The sequence below is a fragment of the Brassica napus genome, chromosome C1 (genome assembly GCF_020379485.1).
Source record: "Brassica napus cultivar Da-Ae chromosome C1, Da-Ae, whole genome shotgun sequence".
Taxonomy (NCBI): Eukaryota; Viridiplantae; Streptophyta; class Magnoliopsida; order Brassicales; family Brassicaceae; genus Brassica; species Brassica napus.
Window position 1 is genome coordinate 37,328,554 of NC_063444.1, and position 16,324 is coordinate 37,344,877.

At 35.0% G+C, this 16,324-nt stretch overlaps 2 protein-coding genes across 2 annotated transcripts; one reads left to right on the forward strand and one right to left on the reverse strand.

Moving 5' to 3' along the window:
- The first annotated feature begins 3,767 nt into the window (after window positions 1-3,767).
- Window positions 3,768-7,051, forward strand: LOC106453709 (putative calcium-transporting ATPase 13, plasma membrane-type). The gene has a single exon (XM_048744388.1). The coding sequence runs from the start codon at window positions 3,881-3,883 to the stop codon at window positions 6,929-6,931; it is 3,051 nt and encodes a 1,016-aa protein (XP_048600345.1). The 5' UTR covers window positions 3,768-3,880; the 3' UTR covers window positions 6,932-7,051.
- LOC106453721 (DNA-directed RNA polymerase IV subunit 7-like) lies at window positions 7,000-8,155 on the reverse strand. Its single transcript, XM_013895939.3, has 2 exons — window positions 7,986-8,155; window positions 7,000-7,620 (listed from the first exon to the last, which is right to left on the reverse strand). The coding sequence occupies exons 1-2, from the start codon at window positions 8,138-8,140 to the stop codon at window positions 7,074-7,076; spliced, it is 702 nt and encodes a 233-aa protein (XP_013751393.2). The 5' UTR covers window positions 8,141-8,155; the 3' UTR covers window positions 7,000-7,073.
- Between the last annotated feature and the right edge of the window lie 8,169 nt (window positions 8,156-16,324).

Sequence of the window (16,324 nt, forward strand, 5' to 3'; positions counted from 1 at the left end):
AATTTTTTGGCGCTAAACAAAACACATGTCTTCAACTATAAGTACGCCATGGAATGGAACCCTATTCCGCCACAATCTACCAACTTTAGTATCATATCTTTCCACTTTCCAACAAATCTTTCTCACGTACGTTTTCCGTGTTTAGCCAATCTTTTCAAAATATGGGAATATATAATATATATAACTTATATAACGTATACAGAAATGTAACGAGGATATTGCTAAGTAGCTCCTAAGAAATCCACTAATGGTGGTTGAGACTTGAAACTTAAGACACTCGAGAATTTGAACTTGAGACTTGACATTTACTCCTCATGGAAATTCGGGTTTCCATGCCCCAAAGTTAGTTTTTAATTTGCATATCAGTCGAAATTTCTCTGCGCTTTGACGATGAACTTTTTTTTGATAAACTTCATCAGAAAGTTACTGCTAAACAACAAATCGTGGATAAGATCTTTATAATCTATCTATGGTCTAGAAAAAATATGATATAGCTTTATGAAAAAATTTGTAGAAACATTTTAAAAATGTCCACAAAATACAGGCGAGAACCAAAACTAAAGCACATTACGTACGTACCAAGAATAAACATATATATATATATATTTTTTTTTCCGGCAAACGGCTATTCTATTACTCAAACTTGAGGTGGTCTGGGAAGCCAGACCGGAATAGAACAACCAATAAAACATAAGGATGTATGAAACGAACGTGCATTCCTAGCTAACGAATCTGCAATCTCATTCTGCGTCCTTGGAAAGTAACTGATCTTGAAGTCCGAAAAACATAACCGAAGAGTAAATGATTTTCAGCTCAGTTGAGAAGTTGGGTCAATCTTGTGGATGTTCTATCATTGCAATTAGGTCCTTGCAGTCCGTCCCAAACTTCTGACAGGTCGAGTGTTGTATCATACTCTCCATTGCCCACTTTAGCGCTTCTAGTTCCGAGTGCAGCGGTGTCTCTCTTCTCCGCAAGTTCCTTGACCCTATGAGCTGTATCTTCCCCATTGTATCCTTCCAAACTCATCTCATTCCACTAAACTGAGCTATGGAGGTCCATGAACCATCCACCATACAAATATTACCCAAGCTTAAGGTTTGTGTTTCTTCATCCGTCTGTACATGTGGTGGAGTCGGTACAGTGTCTCTTGCATTATACCAAGCTTGGCACTCACCCTCTGCATACCTAACTAGTTCCAATGGATCTCTGTCTATGCCTCTAAACAACTTATCATTCCTAGCTTATTGTTTTTAATAATAACAGTAACATAATATGGTTTTTTAATATAAATGTGAGACCTTATTGTGATTCTCTCAAAGCCACTATTAAATCATTGATTCATTGAGGTGATGATTGTTTCAGTAGTTTTTAGTTTTAGTTTTTGGTTTTTAGATTTTAGCTTTTGGTTTTTACATTTTGGTTTTTGGTTTTCAGCTTTTGGTTTTTGATTTTTAGATTTAGATTTTGGTTTTCGGATTTACTGTATTTTTTTTTAAATTTTCAAAAATTAACTAATACATCACTTTAAAATAATATAATAAAATAGAAATAAATATTTAGATTTTACAATTGAAATTTATCAAAATACTGTGATTATTATTTTAACATAAAATACAATAACATATTTTAATTATTATATTTTTATAAAAATATATTATAGTAAACTATAAATCATAAAATATATATAAAATTACACAAAAATAAAAATATTAAATTTTGAAACTACTTAGAAATTTTTCTTATATAAATTATTTTTAATTTTTAAAACGTGAATAGAAATAGTTTTTCTTATATAAATATTATAAATGATACAAAAATAAAAATACATAAAATTTTGAAACTAATTATAAATTTTCTTATGTAAATTATTTATATTTTCTTAAAGTTGAATGTCAATTTTTATAATTCAGGATTATACAATATATTTTATTAATAAAACATATTATGTTTTTATAATTTTTTTGTTATTTTTAATGTGACTTATAATTATTAAAATTATTCAATTGTTTTATTTATAGAAACTAATAACTAAGTTTTAAAATTAAATAATATTATTTATGAAATATATAAAATATTTACATATATGACACACAAATTAAAATATTTCACATTATTGTTTAAATGATATCTAATGTACAAAATATTTTATGATAATTTTAATTTTTTTGAAAATATTATTTATTAATTATTAATTAATTATAATGTAGTAGTTTCTAAAAAAAAATCAAAATTCGTTTTTCTTCATAAAAGTTCACAAAAGTTGGTTTTTGGTTTTTGGTTTTTCTTCATAAAATGATTAAACCTTTCAAAAACTAGTTTCCCTAAATTTTAGGGAATCTATTTATTGAAATTTTGATTGGCAACTCAAATGGTTTTTATAAAAACAAAAACTAAAACCAAAAACTTGATTGGATGAAAAATAGTTTCCACAAAAGCAAAAACCAAAAACTAAAGCAAAAACCACGAACAATCAAACTCTGAATGTATTCGCTAGTTTCGTGGTTCTTAACATTTTAAATTTAGTTTGTGATCCACATATGAAATGCAACGACACTTATTATATTTAAACTCAAATTAAGATAGCCGTTATTAAACTTTGAGATGAATTCGAATTCCACACGGGTCAAACTCTACAAATGCTAAATTAAATATTCTGGAGAATTAATTAAATATCATTATCAATTCCTTAATCGCTAACCAGGGAATACATATCTTATATGTGCAGTATAAGTAGGTATGTCGATATACCAATGCGCCGACTTTCCCTTTATTGAAACGAATGTTAGATACTAAACCTAAACGCGGACTAAACACGCAAATGCTGCATATCCAGTAATGTGAAAATATCATATATCATATATACTGCAAACAACATGATATCATGTTGACTGTAACGTTTAAATAAAACAGGTCAGATCCAAATCGTTAACCAGGACGAGTTACTCTGGTAGTATACGGCTTGCGGCTGCAAGTACGGCTCCGGGTTCGATTCGCACTGGCCACCGAAGTTTTCACATGGGTTCTTCGGCCCGAGGAGACTAACACGTGGTCTGATCCAAAGCGGTAGCCAAAGGCTCTAAGCCTGCCATGTGACTAGTCTGGACCCACTTCCCAGGATACTCCTCGTAAATATCAAAAAAAAAAAAAGATCCAAATCGTTTATTCTTTATCTGTAAAGCTCATGGATAACACGTGTGTCCCTAAAAAAAGTCTAAACGGCTACTAGGAAACCTCACCTTGGACCAAATCGTTTATTCTTTATTATTTACTTTTTTGTTATTAATTAATTTAAATTAACGATGTTTATACCATGATTAACCCGGAGTTCTTAGAGTGTGGTTTTTAGCGGAAGTTAAAAAATTATTTCTTAATTTTTAAAAGGCTAAGAACCGGTTCTTAAAAGTCCTTATTTAAGAACCGGTTCTTAAAAGTCCTTATTTAAAAACCGATTCTTAGCTTTTTTAGTTAAAAGTTCAGAAACAGTTTCTTAACTTCCGCTAAGAACCCCATCCTAAAAACCCCAGGTTAACCATGCTCTCATGTTTGATAGTTTTGAACTTTATCTACTTTCAGTTATTCTAATTTATATACTATATTAATTATATAAATTTACTTTAATGTTTCTTTTTAGCTTAAATCTTAATATTGATTTATTGAACGAGGTTGAACAATTTGGTGAAGGTAACTTTCGTTGGTATTGCTAGGAAACTTCGTGGATGAATCCCAAACCGACTCGACTAACTCTTCTTATAAAAAGCACAGGTTGCATTGACAATGTTACATCAGATTTTGTCTTCATATTCATCCGAAAATTTCCAGTTTCTGATTAATTTTTCTTCTCTACAATTTAAAAATTCCGGGTTAAACAATACCAGAGCCCATGCCAACAAATGTTTCTTCCCATGCAGAGAAGAACAACTTGGTGGGCGTCGAGTTTCTTCTAGAACTCCCCAAAACCCTAAGCAAATCAAACAAGAAATGGCAAGTAGCATTCATCAAGATTTACTGCTCAAGAACTCTCCTCAACTGCGCCAAACACGCCATAGGAAAACCCGGTTTGTTTCCTCGTTCCCTTTCCTACACCGCCATTGATCTCGACCATCCTCAAGATCATCACAGAGACTTCAAGATCGATCAAGAAACCCTAAATGATCTCGTCAAGAACAAGAACCAAGAGAAACTCCAGTCTCTTGGTGGCCCAAATGGCTTAGTCTCAGCTCTCAAGACAAACACGCGTCTAGGGATCAACGAAGAAGCCGACGAGATTCAACGCAGGCGTTCAGCGTTCGGGTCCAACACCTACACGAGACCACCATCGAAGAGCCTCATCCATTTCGTGATCGAAGCTTTCAAAGACCTCACGATTCTCATCCTTCTCGGTTGCGCAACGCTCTCTCTCGGGTTCGGTATCAAAGAGCACGGATTAAAAGAAGGATGGTACGATGGAGGAAGCATATTCGTAGCGGTTTTCTTGGTGGTAGCTGTCTCTGCGGTCAGCAACTTCAGACAGAACAGACAGTTCGACAAACTCTCGAAAGTAAGTAGCAACATCAAGATCGATGTCGTTAGAAACGGACGTCGTCAAGAGATTTCGATCTTTGACATCGTCGTTGGAGATATCATTTGTTTAAACATCGGAGATCAAGTTCCAGCGGATGGAGTGTTGGTTGAAGGACATTCACTGCACGTCGACGAATCAAGCATGACCGGAGAAAGCGATCACGTCGAGGTGAATCTAAACGGGAACACATTCTTGTTCTCGGGTACTAAAGTCGCTGATGGGTTTGGTAAAATGGTGGTTACATCCGTTGGTATGAACACAGCTTGGGGACAAATGATGAGTCACATCTCACGCGACACAAACGAGCAAACTCCATTGCAAACTCGTCTCGACAAGCTTACTTCTTCGATAGGAAAAGTCGGTTTACTCGTAGCGTTCTTGGTTCTTCTTGTTCTTTTAATCCGTTACTTCACGGGAAGCACTAAAGACGAGAGCGGGAAGCGCGAGTATAACGGAAAGAAAACGAAAAGTGATGAGATTGTGAACGCGGTTGTTGAAATGGTTGCGGCTGCGGTTACGATTATAGTGGTTGCGATACCTGAAGGGTTACCGTTAGCTGTGACATTAACATTAGCATATTCGATGAAGAGAATGATGAAAGATCAAGCTATGGTAAGGAAGCTCTCTGCTTGCGAGACAATGGGCTCTGCTACTACTATATGTACCGATAAAACCGGTACTTTGACGCTTAACCAAATGAAGGTAACCGATTCCTGGTTCGGTTTAGAATCAGTAAAAGCTTCTCCTTCTTCTACTCTGTCGAGGAAAGTGGTTGAGTTGTTTCATCAAGGAGTTGCGATGAACACTACAGGGAGTGTGTTTAAGGCTAAAGGATCATCATCGGAGTATGAATTCTCCGGTAGTCCGACGGAGAAAGCCATCTTAAGCTGGGCGGTTGGGGAACTGAAGATGGATATGGAGGAAGTGATTAGAGAACACGAGGTTGTTCACGTTGAAGGTTTTAACTCAGAGAAGAAGAGAAGTGGTGTACTGATCAAGAAGAGAAGAGAGATCACAGTTCATTGGAAAGGAGCTGCTGAGAAGATTCTAGCAATGTGTTCTACATACTACGATGGTTCTGGAGTCGTGAGAGAGATTCAAGAAGACGATAAGATTCAATTCGAGAATATCATTCAATCAATGGCAGCTAAATCCCTACGTTGCATAGCGTTTGCTTACTCAGATGGAGAAACCAAGAAGCTAAAAGAAGAGAAGCTGAGCTTACTCGGAATCGTGGGGATCAAAGATCCGTGCAGACCAGGAGTCAAGAAAGCCGTCGAGGACTGCCAATTCGCCGGAGTAAACATCAAAATGATCACCGGAGACAACATATTCACGGCGAGAGCCATCGCCGTAGAGTGCGGGATCTTAACACCCGAAGACGAAACGAACGAGGACGCTGTGTTGGAAGGAGAGGCGTTTCGAAGCTACACTCAGCAGCAACGGCTAGAGAAGGTCGAGAGAATCAAAGTGATGGCGAGATCCTCGCCGTTCGATAAACTCCTGATGGTGAAATGCCTCAAGGAGCTAGGTCACGTCGTGGCGGTTACAGGCGACGGAACAAACGACGCGCCGGCGTTGAAAGAAGCAGATATCGGACTCTCGATGGGGATCCAAGGCACGGAGGTGGCGAAGGAGAGCTCCGATATCGTGATCCTCGACGATAACTTCGCCTCCGTCGCGACGGTTTTGAAATGGGGGAGATGCGTCTACAACAACATCCAGAAATTCATTCAGTTTCAGCTCACCGTCAACGTGGCGGCGTTAGTGATCAACTTCGTGGCGGCTGTTTCCGCCGGAGAGGTTCCGTTGACGGCGGTTCAGTTGCTGTGGGTGAATCTGATCATGGACACGCTCGGCGCGTTGGCTTTAGCTACAGAGAAACCGACTAACGATTTAATGAAGAATAAACCGGTCGGTCGAACCGCTCCGTTGATTACAAACGTCATGTGGAGGAATCTGTTGGCCCAAGCGTTTTATCAGATCAGTGTTTTGCTGGTGCTTCAGTTTCGAGGGAGGTCGATCTTTGGCGTGACGGAGAGAGTGAAGAACACTTTGATTTTCAATACGTTTGTGTTGTGTCAAGTGTTCAACGAGTTTAACGCGAGGAGTCTTGAGAAGAAGAATGTGTTTAGAGGGTTGCATAAGAACAGGCTCTTCGTTGGGATTATTGTTGTGACTGTGGTCTTGCAGGTTGTGATGGTTGAGTTTCTCAAGAGGTTTGCTGATACTGAGAGGCTGAATTGGGGACAGTGGGGAGTTTGCTTGGCCATTGCGACGGCGTCGTGGCCGATCGGATGGTTGGTGAAGTCTGTTCCGGTACCGGAGAAGCACTTCTTTAGCTACCTGAAATGGAAGAAGAGATCTTGAGAAGCAAGCTCTAAAATTGTTTTTTTTTTTTTTAAGTATTTGCTTCTTTTTTTAAAAAAATTATTTGATTTGAATAAACATTGTAAAGGTTTCATTTATTTATTTATTTATATTTCTATATATATTCAGATTACAAATTATTTTAGAACGGGCCAAGATTGTTTCCTTCGAGGCTGGCTAAAGCGATGAACTCCTTCTCTGCCTCTTTCCACTGGATATCAAGCACAATGACGCGAACCGTGGAACCGATCTGAATCCGGGACATGTTCTGGTTCATGAACAACGGGTTTCCTTGTACAACGTAGTCGTAACCAGGCATCTTATACTGTGATAAGTAAACGTTTTCACAAGGGCCACATCTCAAGAAGACACCGGACTTGTGCACCTGGCGAACCACACCATGAACGATCTCGCCTTTGAACATCTTGAAGGTGATTCCGCTGAAAACCACCGGGAAGACAATCTCGCCAGTGGTTTCCCTGATTCTGCCCTCGCCTATTTCCTCCAAGTTTTTGAGTGCTATGAAGTAGCCGAGATCTTTGGTAGCTTTCTTGGAAGCAAAGGCATCGAGTAGGCGAATGAGAACAGCTCTCTGGATCATGAGGCCGTTGGGGTCCATAGCTTCAGCTGGTATCATGACATTCCATGGCAGTTTGACTTTGATGAACATTTTTCTTTCCACACTGTAACTGTAAAACATTCAAATACAACAAACATTTCTAAGAAAATCCGAGTCAAGTCTAATAATCACATTCTGATTAAAGATATTATGCAATTCTTTTTTTTGGTAATTAAATTAAAATGTATTCTTCAAGTTTCTTTCAGACATTTCAACAAACAGTTTGCATTCATGTAAACATGCAAGGAATAAAACTCAACAAAATACACGATCAAGAGTCAAATAAACAAAATAAAACACAAGCTTCCACATCTAACCATCTTTTTTTTACTGTAAGCTTAGCCAAGTTCTGTATTCTGGAACGTATTCACAAACCCTAGACTGAGTCTATCAGAAAATTTGACTTGAAAAAACAAAACATCTTAGAATTTCTACCTTGGCTTTACCGGAAAGAAAAGATCAGAAGCTACAACGGAGCGATCAGGCAAGAAAACACAGAGTTCTTCGCTTTCGAGAGTATCGACCAACTGTTCGAGAGCTCTGTATCGAAATGACACAAGACCTTTCGTTTCCAAAATATAAAGGCCCATTAGTATAAATGGGTCAATATAATAGGCCTTTCTAGGACCATTAATACAGAAATGGAAGATTCATGCATTTGTATGAAAAGTTGCATAGGATGACGCAGCAGGAGAAGGTATGTTAAAGAATCTACGCAAAACCAAAGCTAGTTAAAGACTTGGATAATGTCGCTTGATCAGTTTCTTGGTGGCTAGGACCTCCACATTCAACATGTCTCAAATAAAACATTAATGATCGACCTACTTGCTTTTCTTGTAAGATTAACTTTTATGATTTCTATAATGAAATCTACCCAAGACCATATTCTAAATTTAGATTAATTCAACTCTAATATACTCTTAGAGAAGAAGAAAGATACTAACCTTGATCCATGCTTGGTTAAGTTTTGGAAGCAATTCCAACACTTGATTTTTCTCCTCCTAAACATTTCTCTTTTCTAGATTCCTTTGATGGAGAGGAATCAAAACATGTCTTTCTCTCTTGAATGTTTTTGTCACGTTCGAGGTTACTAAGGGAGACATGTGGTTTTATATTGTTTCTGTAAATAGTTGTGATGGTAAAGGTTGTGATGGTTCACCACAATTACCGTACAACGACTTTGTTTTTATGTAACCACCTTTTAATGTAACCATCATTTTATGTATATAGCATCATCTTTATATAGTTAATAGTAATTGAATATGTACTAACTACAGATGCTATACACATATAACCAAACAACAAAGAAAGACATTTTTACAAAATAATAAGGTAAGGAAAGAGGGTTATCAATACACCCGGATTCTAACTCATTTATCGAAACCAATCCATCACAGTATCATCCTTTATCTTAGAATCAAAAAACTTAATATGAACTTAGAACTTTACATTAAACCAATATACACATAAGTCATATAAGAATATAAAGTATTCTTACATTCTCCCACTTGACCTTTGTGTTGCCGTAAAGGTTCAATAACTTTAATGTGCACTTTACATCAAGTTCACTTGGTCTTTACTAAAATTAGAAATGATTGAATCATGGAGGTTGTATGTCATTTAACAGGCATAGTCTTTTCCATGTATCACAAACCAATTCTAACTTTATGTTATCTTTACATAAGACAAACATTTATTCTCAAAAAACTTTACAATATGTTATCTTTGAACCTTAAGTGTATACACATTTTTTAATGATAACATATTTACTAAATCAGAAACTTAACTTTAATTGAATTCCCAGGTGTCTAATACTTAACGAGCATTCCATAAATATAATAGCAAGGCTTATTATATAATACCCATACGCTCTAAATGGCCTTGAACACTTTGGGTGGTAAAGCTTTAGTTTGCGGATCCGCTATCTTTATATCCTTTCTTATGTACTCAAGTGACACTCTATGTTTCTGAACTTCTTCTTTAATAGACAAGCACTTTAACATAATATGCTTAGCACCCTTCCAGTACTTGTCATTCTTTCAAAAGAAGACAGCTGCGAAATAGTCACCATAAACTCTCAGCGGCTTGGCTATAATTAATGTCGACAATCCAAAATCCTGAGATAAATTTTGCAGCCATTATTTATGAATTGTGGACGTAGCAATGACAGACTTCTTTCCACTTTCCATTATATTGTTCCCTCAATTAATAAGAACAATAGCCAAACATTGATTTTTACCATCAACACATCCGGCATAAACTGAATCTGAATATCCAATGACCTTTAACTGATTGGATCTATTATGTAAGCATGTTCTCATTGGTGCCTTGCAAGTACCATAGATCCTTTCTTTGCAGTGTTCTAGTGGGTTCATTCCGGGATTACTTTCATATCGATCCAACTTTCCAATATCAAAACTGATATCAAGCTGAATACATGTCTGATATAGTTCAAATTTCCAACCACTAATGTATCAGGAATTATTTATATTTCTTTACGCTCCAATTCATTTTTAAGATATTACATTTTATTAAACTTATCTCCCTTCTGAATTGGAGCTATTCCTACGGAGCATTTTTCTATTTTATATATCTCTACGATCTTACTGATATGTCCTTTCTGAGATAAACTCAACAATCCTTGTGATCTATCTCAAAAAGATTTCTATTCCAATCACATAAGATGTCTCACCCATATCTTTCATTTCAAAGTTCTTAGAGAGATACTACTTTACATCATGTAACATGCCTTTGTTATTTTCAGCAAGCATAATTACATCAACATATAAGACTAACATCAATAATAAGCTCCCACAGATCTTAATGTAGATACATTGATCTACGATGAGCTCTACAAAACCATACGACGTGATGATATCATTAAACTTCAAATACCATTGTCGGAAGCTTGTTTTAGTCCATATATTGACTTTCTCAGCTTACACACCATATTTTCTTTTCATGCGGCCATGAAAATTTCATGTTGGTCATATATACTACTTCCTCAAGCTCTACATTCAGAAAGGCGGTCAAACATCTATCTGGTGAAACTCAAGATCATAATGAGCCACCTAAGCCAAAACAATTCTAAGAGAATCCTTCTTTTAAACTGTAGAGAAGATCTCTTTATAGTTAATGCCATCTTTTCTGGGTGAAACCTTTAGCAACAAGGCGAGCCTTATATCTTTCAATATTACCTTTAGAGTTATGTTAGTCTTAAAGACCCATTTACAATCAACGGTTTTGAAACCATTAGGAAACTCTACTAAGTACCAAACTTCGCTATCACCCTTAGATCTTATCTCTTTGCGGCACCAACACTTTTCCAGAATTGTCACTTTCCATGGCTTTTTGAATGAGATCAGGTCTTCATGAATCTTTAAGTCACATTCACTTTCAATAGCAGCCACAGTTATTTGATAAGGCAGATCTGCTTTTCCTTTCAGATCGCTTTTAAAATTACTTATGGTTCACTATTCTTTACTTGAATTGCGACAGGATCATTGACTATATATTTTAGCTAGTGGTATTGATGCATCCTTATGTTGTTCTATTGTGTAGAAACAACTACCTCAGATGCAACTTCAGGTGAAGGAACTTCAACCCCAATTCATTAATGTCCACCCTTCGTAGTTCACTACTCCCACTAGTTTCACCATTCTCAATGGACATAGCATTACCAGATTCAACTATTATCGTACTATTGTTAGAACAATAAAATTTCTACTCCTTTGATTCTTTCAGGATAGCCATATGACAGTCATATGATCAAGTTTCTTTTCATGTGGGATATATAGCTTTATTTATGATGAGTAACCCGTTACACGTAAATACTTTAATACATATATCCACAAAGAAAAAGGTAAAGAGAAATTACTTAACATGCTTCTAACCATCTCTATTATAGTACGATTCAACCTCTCTACTACACCATTATGCTAGGAGTATTAAGCATATTGTATTGTGCACAAATGACTCTACTTTTAAGTAACTTTCCATTGAGCTCACCACCTCTATCAGATCTCACTACTTTTACTTTTCCTATCTAGCTGCCTTTCCATCTTATCAGTGAACACCTTTAGGACTTCCATAAACTTAGACCTTTCATGTAGTAGATACGTATATACATATTGTGAGTAATCATCAATAAAGGTGATAAAGTACTTTTCACTGCTACATGAAGGAGCATCGAAAGGACCACATATATCGGTGTGTATTAACCTTAGAGGCCGAGTGCTTCTTGTGGCTGGTTTCTTTACAGTATGTTTAGTCTACTTTCCCTTAATGCAGTCTATATATACATATAGATCACTAATATCCAATTGAGGAAGAATTTCATTCTTTACCAACCTCATAATTTTTAAGCATGACCTAGTCTTTGATGCCACAAGAAAACAGAACTCTCAATAGATTTGCTACGACTAATGCATGTTTCTACTTTCAACCACCATGTAATGCTAGACATTTCAAAAGGGATTCTTTTCATAGCAAACAAAACTTTAATGTTTACTTTGTTATCGAAACAACCTTTTCTTTTAGGACAATCCAACTTGAAGAGTCTCGTTTTATTGCAAAAGAAACACTCCATTTCCTTTCAGAATTGACTTTCGAGTCCTTTCAAGAAAGACTTGTTATTCCTTTTGTCCTTTCTACATGGGACTTTGTAGCTGCTACTGGCACTTCCAAGACCTACGAGGTTAGTAACTTGGTATTTCATCTTCCTTGATCTCTTCTCCTCTTGAATTAACATAGCTTTTAATTCTCTCAAGTTTCTTTATCTTTAATGGTGTTGTAATTCACTTGAAACTATCTAAATTCAAGAGGTATAAAGTTCATAATTTATTGGACCAGAACCTTTTCATGCACCTCCATTACCAAAGTCTTTAACTTTACAGCCAGATTAAACATGTGAGTCACATGATCACGGATTGGCTGGGACCAGTCAAACATTTTTATAGTTAGCTCATTTATGAGACTTCCTACATCTGACTTACAACCAAATCCGACTATGAACACTCCTTAAATATACTCTATAAATTCCTTCTTATTTTCTGTCGTAGACATCGATGACTTAACCCTATCTACCGTCATCAACCTCATTACGTTCAAACTCAGCCTATTAGATTGCTCTCATCTCTTACACATAAATTTTTCATATTATAAGCTATCTTCCGTAATGGCCGAGGGCCCCACATCAATTACTATGGCGAAATCTAATGTCATCACACCCAATGTGAACCGGATCTTTTCAAACCACTTGCCACAATTGAGACCATTGAACTTTTCGATAGAGTTACCAAATGCAAATACATTTGCTAAAGCTGCAAGCTTTAATACATGCTTATCCTTTACTACTTTGAAACTTTACTTCAGATTTTAAACTTAATATAAACTTTCACGTTTGTATTTAAGCAACTTTTGGACAATACTTAAACACAAACACTTTCAGTGACGCCAAAATACACTTTAATAACTAATCATTTAAAACTCAAGTCAAATGGTATATTACCTTTGGGTATATATACTACCAACTATAGTAAAAATGACTTGTTCTTTTCGTATTATTAACTATATTCAATGATCCCCCTTTGGGTGATCTCCAAGAATATAGAAAATAAAATAATTGATCACTAAAACTTTAATGTCATTTAGCGTCTTTTTTATCATGATCAATTATACTACTATTAATTTTAATATTTGTAAGTAAATAACAAGATCACTTTGGTGGCTAACATGTTATAAACTATACGATCATTAAAAGATTAATAGGTAAATTTATCCTAATATTATGTTATATTTCATAACATAATTTTCTATATTGTGTTAATATTTCATAACACAAGTTATCTATTAATAAAATGCAGCGGAAGCATTTTTTTTTTAAATTACAACTTTTATATATACAACTAGGTGTTTTCCTGCACCATGTGCAGTAAGAAATTTTTTAAATCTAATGTATTTTTAAAAATAAATTTATTAAATATTATATATTTTACTATTTTTTACTAATATTTAATATAGATTTGATATATATTAAATCAATTTGCATAAAACTAATAAAAATTGTATAATTATCAAAAAATTAGCCTAAACAATATTTATAAAATTGTAGATATATAAGAAACTAATGACTTTACGGTTAGATATTTAATGTTTTTAAAAATTGTAAAACATTTTGAAAGCTTAAGTAATACAAATTGTATAATTATACAAAAATAATAACATTTCGAAATTTGAAATGTTATATATGAATATATTTATTTTATAGATGATGTATGAGCTATTACCATCTTTAAAAAACGTTTACCAAAAATAAATATCAATATTAAATGTAATATATGAACTATTACTATATTCTAATAAGTTTGCAAAAATATAAATCAACATTAAATGAAATTATCCATGTCATATTTTTCCGGAAACCATGTCATCAATTTCAGTAGCCATGTCATATTTGTTTTGTGAAATTAATAGTAGAGAGTACATGTGGCAAAATCACTTTGCAAATATAGATATTTTAAATTAATAAAATATTATATAGCTTATTGTGTCCCTGAAACTGTATGGAACACTTGTTCATTTTCATACATTTGTGCAGTAACCATTAACACGTCCAGAATTTTAAACCATAATGAATCAATTATTTCACTCAAACTTATGAATTCATTGACATTCATGAATCCACACAACCAGCAATTTATGTTGCTGTAACTAATTAAGTAAAATAATTAATTCTAATCAATCCTTTTGTAACGGCACTACACAAAATCCCTTAATCATGCATGTAACTTATATTTGTTATCGTGAAACCCAGGTTTCACGTTGACACTTTTAAACAAATACTCCTTATTGTCGCAAAGTTGCAAACGTAATGGTGACTCTTTAATATTACGACAATAACCGCAGTAACAACATTATTTTTGTTAAGATTTAAGAGAATATTTGTGAGAATGTATTGTATATTTCTTATTGCTTACACCACTATATATAGTGGTTCATCCAAGGTAGAGTCAAAGGGAGAATTGATTACAAAGATACTCTACATAATGACATGGTCAAACTCATAAAGACTAAGGTTGAATGGGTCTTCCATGTGGCTGGATGTAAACCCCCAATGGACTCTAGTCTTGAACTTGTATGGCCTAGGTTATGGACCATCCACTTCATGATTCATAACACTTCCCCTTGGATGCCATAACCATATAGGGTTTGTAACATGCTAATGTTGCCTCATTAAAACCTCTCCCGGAAAACCCAAAACCCAATGTGGTAAAAAAAGGAAACCAGAGAAAGGAAAAATAGTACAACACACATTACTCCCCCTGATTTGGACATCAGTGAAGGTCCTTGAGTCTACGCGTGCCAATCTTGTTGCGTGAACTTCCTGAATGTGCAAGAGGACAATGATTTGGTGAAGAGGTCGGCTGAGTTTTCACTAGACCGGATCTTTGATATACCCGTCTTCGAGTTAAGCAATGCAAGCATCATTATCTTCATATATGATGGTCGGACCCGTTGGGTCGCATATGGACGCATAATGTGGTCCTATACCTTTTGTTCAAAGATGAACTTCGATCTTATAGCTTATCTTTATGATAGCTTATTCATTCATACCACAGCTTGGTTGGTTCATGCTGAGAATTCGACCAACCATAAGTATTACCAAAATTTAGCTAATTTGTGGTGATGGTCTATAACCTTTTCTAAGGTTTAATGAATAACCATTTAACCTATCTTAGGCTGGTTAGTATAAAACACAAGGAATTTAAAATTCCTCAATGGACTGATTTGAATTGTTCTTATAGAACTCTTCACTTGCTTACATGTAGTAATTTAATTCAGTCTATGAACAGCTTTAGGAAAATGTTGTTCAAGAGAACTTCTTTTCTCATCTTTTGATTCTGAGCTCAATACCATTTGGTAAACCTTTTGGTACCAATAATATTATCATCATCATCCAGTGAGTCATATATAGCATACTACATCTTTTGAATTTCTTCCAGACATCATATGTAGTGAAATATGTAGTAGTATCCACCACATTGGATTATATAGACCTTTCCCGGTCTGTCTCACGATTTATCCTTCTTTCAGGATTTATATATTCATTGGACATCATATGGCGTTTACATATTCATGGCCAATACAATACGCCTTTTATATATCACTTTAAACCCCACGTTTCTTTCATTATTCATTATGAGTACTCTTGTGTGGGTTTATGATCCTCGGTACATATCTTTGTATTCATGTGCTACATACTTGCGCATTTTCTATGAATGTATGTGTCGACACACTTATATATATATATATATAGTTCCTTTTAGTTCCAGACATGGTATAAATCAATTTAAGATTTCATTATCTAGGACCTTAATAACCTTATAACTTGGCGTCCCAAGCTATATGGTATGGTATCTAGTTGTTCAGCTGGCCAGCCTTATATCTCAATGTCTGGAATGGTTTCCTTTAATAAAACTCGGATTTTATCTCATGCACATTTCTTTCTTTCCGAGGTTCCTTAGAATTTATGGAACTTTATTTGGAACATTTATTTGGTCTATCTTATATAGACTTTGTAGCAACTTGGTTGTGTCTTTAAGACATCAAAACCGTGTGGTGCTAAGCTGGGATTACATAGTCATTCTTTCTCTCGGGTCAATGTGTCTGGCATTTTATTTTGCTATCATTGTAGCATATAACGTCTATAAATTATTTTCTAGTCCGAAGATCTTTGCCAAGACATTGATGGTTGATACCAGATGGTAGATACC